At 35.9% G+C, this 7,248-nt stretch overlaps 1 protein-coding gene across 1 annotated transcript; it reads right to left on the bottom strand.

The window, feature by feature from the left end:
- Positions 1-5,302: 5,302 nt before the first annotated feature.
- Positions 5,303-6,797, bottom strand: LOC145631556 (uncharacterized). The gene has a single exon (XM_081683665.1). The coding sequence runs from the start codon at positions 6,645-6,647 to the stop codon at positions 5,472-5,474; it is 1,176 nt and encodes a 391-aa protein (XP_081539791.1). The 5' UTR covers positions 6,648-6,797; the 3' UTR covers positions 5,303-5,471.
- Between the last annotated feature and the right edge of the window lie 451 nt (positions 6,798-7,248).

The following is a 7,248-nucleotide window of genomic DNA, read 5'->3' as shown; positions in this document are numbered from 1 at the left end:
AACTTTAAGGGATACATCTCGGGGTCATATAATGCTATTTGGAACCATTTATGATCATTATTTGTTGTCTTTAAATGTTCGTGGTAGGCTTGAGTTAATGAAATCGATGCAAATTGTAAACCGGTAAATTGGTCGTTTAGAGACAAATTGGATGGTTCCACCCACCAATTTGGACTCCCGAACGGTACTAGGGACCATAGTAAACATTTCAGTAATTTTTATTTCCGGGCATTAAAAAATAAAAAAAATTCAAAATTGAAGGCTAATATCCACGCTTTTTAATAAATTTTGAAGGTTTCGGGCCCGGTATAAAAAAGTATTAATATTTTAGGGAATACATCTCGGGGTCATATAATGTCGTTTGCAACCATATATGATCATTCTATGTTGTCATAAATGTCCGTAGTAGACTTGAGTTCGTTAATGAAATCCGTGCAAGTTGCAAAACCGGTAATTAAATTGTCCGTTTAAAGGCAAATTGGATGGTACCACCAACCCAATTGGACTCCCGGAGGGGATTAGGGATCACGGTAAATATTTTGACAATTTTTATTTCCGAGCGAAAATAAAAGTCAAAAAGTTCCAAAATTGAAAACTAATATCAACGTTTTTTGAGAAATTTTGGAGGTTTCGGGGCTCGATGTCAAAAAGTTTGAAATTTTAAGGGATACATCACGGGGTCATATAATGCCTTTGGAACCATATTTAATCATTATATGTTGTCATAAATGTTCGTGATAAGCTTGAGTTTATGAAATCGGTGCAAGTTGTAAACCGGTAAATTGGTCGTTTAAAGGCAAATTGGATGGTTCAACCAACTCATTTGGAATCCCAAAAGGTATTAAGGACCATGGTAAATATTTCTGTAATTATTATTTCCGGGGGTTAAAAAATCAAAACATTTCAAAATTGAAGGCTAATATCCACGCTTTTAGAGAAATTTTTAAGGTTTCGGAGCACGGTATAGGAAAGTATAAATATTTTAGGGGATACATCTCGGGGTCATATAATTCCGTTTGTACCATATATGATCATTATATGTTGTCATAAATATTCGTAGTAGGCTTGAGTTAATAAAATCCGTGCAAGTTGTAAACCGGTAATTAAATTGGTCGTTTAAAGGCAAATGGGATGGTACCACCAACCCTAATTGGACTCCCGGAGGGTATCATGGGTCATGATAAATATTTCGGCAATTTTATTTCCTTGCGAAAAAAGTCAAAAAATTCCAAAATTAAGACTAATTTCCACGCTTTTTGATAAATTTTGGAGGTTTCAGGCCCGGTGTCGAAAAGTCTTAAAATTTTAGGGGATATATCTCGGGGTCATATAACGCCGTTTGAAACCATATATGATCATTATTTGTTGTCATAAATGTTTGTGATAGGCTTGAGTTAATGAAATCGGTACAAATTGTAAACCGGTAAATTGGTCGTTTAAAGGCAAATTGGATGGTTCCACCCACCCATTTGGACTTCAGAAGAGTTATTAGGGACCATGGTAAACATTTCGTCAATTTTTATTTCTGGGCGTTAAAAAATAAAAAAATTTCAAAATTGAAGGCTAATATCCACGTTTTTTGAGAAATTTTGAAGGTTTCGGGGCTCGGTATAGAAAAGTATTAATATTATAGGGGATACATCTCGGGGTCATATAATGCCGTTTGGAACAATATATGATCATTATATGTTGTCATAAATGTTCGTAGTAGGCTTGAAATAATGAAATCTGTGCAAGTTGTAAACCGATAATTAAATTGGTCGTTTAAAAGGAAAATTGGTTGGTACCACCAACCCAATTGGACTCTCGAAGGGTATTAGGGGACATGGTAAATATTTCGGCAATTTTTATTTCTTAGCGAAAAAAAGTCAAAAAATTCCAAAATTGAAGACTAATATCCACGCTTTTTGAGAAATTTTGGAGGTTTCAGGGCCTGGTGTCGAAAAGTCTTTAAATTTTAGGGGATACATCTCGGGGTCATATAACGCTGTTTGGAACTATATATGATCATTATTTGTTGACATAAATATTCGTGATAGGTTTGAGTTAATAAAATCGGTGCAAGTTGTGAACTGGTAAATTGGTCGTTGAAAGGCAAATTGGATGGTTCCACCTACTCATTTGGACTCTTGAAGGGTATTAGGGAAAATGGTAAACATTCAGTAATTTTTATTTTCGCGCGTTAAAAAATCAAAAAAATTCAAAATTTAAGGCTAATATCTACATTTTTAGAGAAATTTTGAAGGTTTCGGGCCCGGTATAGAACAATATTAATATTTTATGGAATACATCTCGGGTCATATAATTCCGTTTGGAACCATATATTATCATTATATGTTGTCATAAATGTTCGTAGTAAGCTTGAGTTAATAAAATCCGTACACGTTGTAAACCGGTAATTAAATTGGTCGTTTAAAGGCAAATTGATTGGATGGTACCACCATCCCAATTGGACACCCGGAGGTTATTAGGACACCCGACAATTTTTATTTCCTAGCGAAAAAAAGTCCAAAATTTTGGAGGTTTCGGGGCACGGTGTCGAAAAGTCTTGAAATTCTTAGGGATATATTTCGGGGTCATATAATGTTGTTGGAATCATAAATGATCATTAAATGTTGTCATAAATGTTCGTGATAGGCTTGAGTGGTGCAAGTTGTGAACCGGTAACTTGGTCGTTTAAAGGCAAATTAGTTGGTTCCACCCACCTAATTGGACTCACGGAGGATATTAGGGACCTTGGTAAACATTTCGATAATTTTATTTCCCTGCAAAAAAAGTCAAAAATTTTAAAAATTGAAGGCTATATCCACGCTTTTTGAGAATTTTTGGAGTCTTTGGGCTGGTGTTGAAAAGTCTTTAAATTCTTGAGAATACATCTCGGAGTCATATAATGTCGTTTGGAACCATCTATGATCATTATTTGTTGTCATAAATATTCGTCGTGGACTTGAATTAATGAAATCGGTGTAAGTTGTAAACCGGTAAATTGGTCGTGTAAAGGCAAATTGGATGGTTACACCCACCCAACTGGACTCCCGGAGGGTATTTGGAAGTATGGTAAACATTTCTGCAATTTTTATATCCGGGCAAAAAATAAAGTCAAAAAATTCCAAAATTGAAGGCTAATATCCACTGTTTTTGAGAAATTTCGAATGGTTTGGTACCCGGTGTCGAAAAACATTGAGATTTTAGGGGATACATCTCAGGGTCATATAATGCCGTTTGGTTCCATATATGATCATTATAGGTTGTTATAAATGTTCGTGGCAAGCTTGAGTTAATGAAATCGATGCAAGTTGTAACCCATTAAATTGGTCGTTTAATAAAGACTTATTGGATGGTTCCACCCAGCCAATTGGACTTCCAATGGGTATTAGAAACCATGGTAATCATTTCGGCAATTTTTATTTTTTGGTGAAAAAAAAGTCAAAAAAAATCCAAAATTAAAGACTAATATCCACGCTTTTTGAGAAATTTTGGAGGTTTTAAACTACAACTAAGAAGTAACATAAGGGTAAAGAAATGTTCTTGCTATACATCAAGAGCTATGCAAGACGCATTTTCTCACAACAATGCCCAAGTTCTTGCTATATACATTAAGGGTAATGAAAGGCGTAATTGGTCATAACACTCCCCATAGGGGTAATCCATGAATGTATCTCACAAATATCAAGCAAAAGAGCCTATTTTCAAATATTTTTGACTGTTGTGATACTTGGCTATGCAACCGACGATACTGCAGAATTCGGATACTCAGAATACCCCTTGTAGCTCAGAAATGGTAACTTGACAGTGAGAACTATACAATTCATCAATATAAACCAAAATTGTACTAGTCTAACACAGGTCCAACAGAGTACGGAGTATGTACTTTTAGAGTTGGCACCTGTGTTTGGTCCATCTATATTACTAACCCCAGCATGTTTATAACCCTAAGCAGATTCTCAAGGCATCCACTGGTGCAAAGCAGGATGCTTCTTCAATGGTTTGACAAATAGTTACTGATGCAACAATGCCAATTACAAGGAGGAATGAATCGACAGCTGCATCACCTCATACAGTGACATAGCTAACCCATCTCACAAACAGATAAATAGCCCCCTGCAAAACATAATCTTCTAACACAGGGAAATCTACAAATCTTCTATAAGTATGATCTCAAGACATATTCTGACAATTATTGTTGGCATACGCGATTCACAATTATCAGTTGACTTTGGTGAAAATGCCTGCCAATGTGATAACCGTGAGAATGCTCCAATATATGACTGTCAGGAGAAGTACAACCCATGGTAAATAAATGTCTAAGGCAACCAAACAAACAAGACGGGATACACAAATTCCAGCTTAATCACAATTTACACGAATAAACAGATCATACAATGCAAGAAAATCCATGTATGGAACCTGACAAAAATGGACTTGAGATGACATTAGTACTGAAGAGTAAAGATAGCAAATTGGATATACCAAATATGGGGGCTTGAGATGCAATTATGAAAAATCAAACAGAAAAGATTGGAAAAAGTAAAAAGGATAAAATTCCCCAGCACTAACATAGTATGAGCAAGCTTAAATATGACAAATGTTAAGACATAGACTTTAAAAGAAGGGCAGTTGAGATATGGGTCAGAAGAAATTGGAAGATTATAGGCCTAATATGTGCAGAATAAAAAGCCATCCTTTCACAGGAATCATAGCAGATTAGCAGGAAAGCCGCTTGCAATATAAGAAGCTACTTAGCCTTGGCCTCCTACCAAGCAAGCAAGGATTGTGGTGACATAAAAGCAGAAACTTCAAAAGAATCTACATACCCAACAACAAGGCAGAACCTCAACACACTGTCCAATCAACAAAGAATGTACACACTTTGATCAACCATACAACAATATAAGCAAGTGCTTCAATCTAAAGATGACAAGAATAAATCGACAAACCCCTAAAACAAGCTTATTTCAAAGCATTAACTTACTCTACCAACAAAAGATACACCCAACTTTCTGTTTATTTCTTCTGCTTCATGCCATCCATGTGCTCCTTTAACTATACCATTATACAGTTATACCTACTGCCGTTACTACTTGCTTCCCACCTTTCTCATCACAGAAATCCTTGTTCTTAAGCTCTATACAGTGCGATTTACATCCAAAAGAACAATCCTTTGGACTTTGGTGAGTTAATTCAGCTCATTCTACTAAATATTAAAGCACAGAATAATTACCACCACCCTATCTCAAACAAGAACGTATACTACTTCAAAAATCTACTTAAAGCAGGAGGATCAGGAACACAGGAAAACAAATAGTACAAGAAAGTTAATACTTGTATACATAGATCATACATATAACAATGTATATGGTTTCGAAACACAAAGATGCCAATGCTTCAACATAACCAACATGGTAACGAAACAAGCGAATTGACAGCCATGTAAAAACAAGAAAACAAAACTCACATTAATAAGCAAACAATCAGTTTCGACCTAAAGGAAGTGATCTGCAAGAATAGGTTTCCTTAAAATCAGATTTCCTAGAAGAGGTAAAAAGAGAAGCATAAACTTTCTTATCAGCATTAGGGGGTGCAATATCAACAGCCTTGAATCTCTTAGCTGAACCATTTTTAGTAGCAGCAGCACCAGCAACAGCATTAGGAAGCTTGGCATTGACCTCGGCCTTCGAATTAACAACATCAATCCCATGCTTCTTCCCACTCAATCGAACATCATCACTAGTTACAACACTAACACCCTCATCACCTCCCCCGGAAACATCAACCGAGTTTAATTGTTTCGATTTTGACTTCTTAACCTTACTCGCCGCCTTCTTCTCCCTCTCCTTATCCTTCATCTCAATCATCTTCTTCCTAAGAACATCAACCTCCTCATCAGTCCCATTAATAACAATCTTATCGTCTTCCTCGAATTCCTCATGACATACAATACAAGCAGAAGATTTAATCTCTTTGAGTGCCTTTGCACTAATAACATGACCACACTTACTCAAAGCATAAAATCTGTAATTCCCATTGAATTCAAACCCAGAAATTGGGCACTGAAAACGTGATCCTTCTACTTTATCACCTTCAACAGAAGACAATTGAATTGGAATCAAATCCTTCAAACCCTTAATATACAACGAAAAGGGTTTCGGCAAACTCTTAGCTAGCAACCCCTTAACAAGAGCTTCCTTGTTGAATACGTTACCGAGGCGGTCGATAACACACGGCGGCTTCAATGGCTCGAAGGAAAGCGCGCAAGTTGTCCACTTCGAAAGCCGCTTCTCGTTAGGGTCCACTTTTTCCGGCTTCTTCTCGGCGTACATCTTCAAGTAGCAATCTCTTGATTCTGCGCAAGTTGAGCCGCCATCTCCGCCGCCGCCAAGGAGCTTAAAGTGGAGATTAATGGTGGAGTTTGCGGCGATGCCGGAAGAGCTGATGGTGGAGGATTCGTCGAGCTTTTTGCCATTGACAGACAAGAATCTGAGCTCAGAGGAAGAAGATGATGATGTTGATGATGAATTGGAGAATGGAAGAGATTTTTTGAGATCAGCCCATGTTTGATTGGGATTTAGGGTTAGGGCACGAATTGGGAATTGGAGATCGGGTGATCGGATGAAAACCTGCAATTGTTGGAGTTTGCTGCATTCCATTTGATGATTTGATTGCCGAAATTGGGAAATTTCAACTCCAATTAAGATGAAAAAACCCTAATTGGAAAGATACAGATGAGAGAGAATTGAAGCGACCCAGAAAGTTTTGAGTTACAAAGACGATAAGATGGTCCAGTTTTGATATTTTTGGTTTTACCCCGTATTATTATTGTGGAAGAACCGAAGGAGAGAGGCGGTTATTATTATTATTATTATTATTTTTTTCCTTTGACGGAGAGGCGGTTAATATTATTACTCGTAATTAGGTTAGGTCCCGTGTCATGCACGATTATTGACAAAAAAAATTATGTACGTATATACTTATTAGTTGTCATATATTGTAATATCTCGTTTTTAGTCATTAAATTTTGTCTATCTCAATCGTATCCTTGAAACGAATATTATGTTTGCCACATAAAAACTTATAGTAGAAGATTTTTTAAAAAATATTTACAAAGATTATATTTTGCTATTCTATTTTCCATATTAATTAGTTAATTTAATGTAAATATCATTTTATTTATATAGTAATTAAATTTTACAAATAATTTCCTTAAATAAATTTTCTATTAAATATTTTTTTAAAAAAAAATACTAAGGA

Source organism: Chenopodium album, chromosome 5, assembly GCF_948465745.1.
Source record: "Chenopodium album chromosome 5, dcCheAlbu1.1, whole genome shotgun sequence".
Classification (NCBI taxonomy): Eukaryota; Viridiplantae; Streptophyta; class Magnoliopsida; order Caryophyllales; family Amaranthaceae; genus Chenopodium; species Chenopodium album.
Note: the sequence above shows the minus strand (reverse complement) of the source record. Positions and strands in the feature narration are given on the sequence as shown.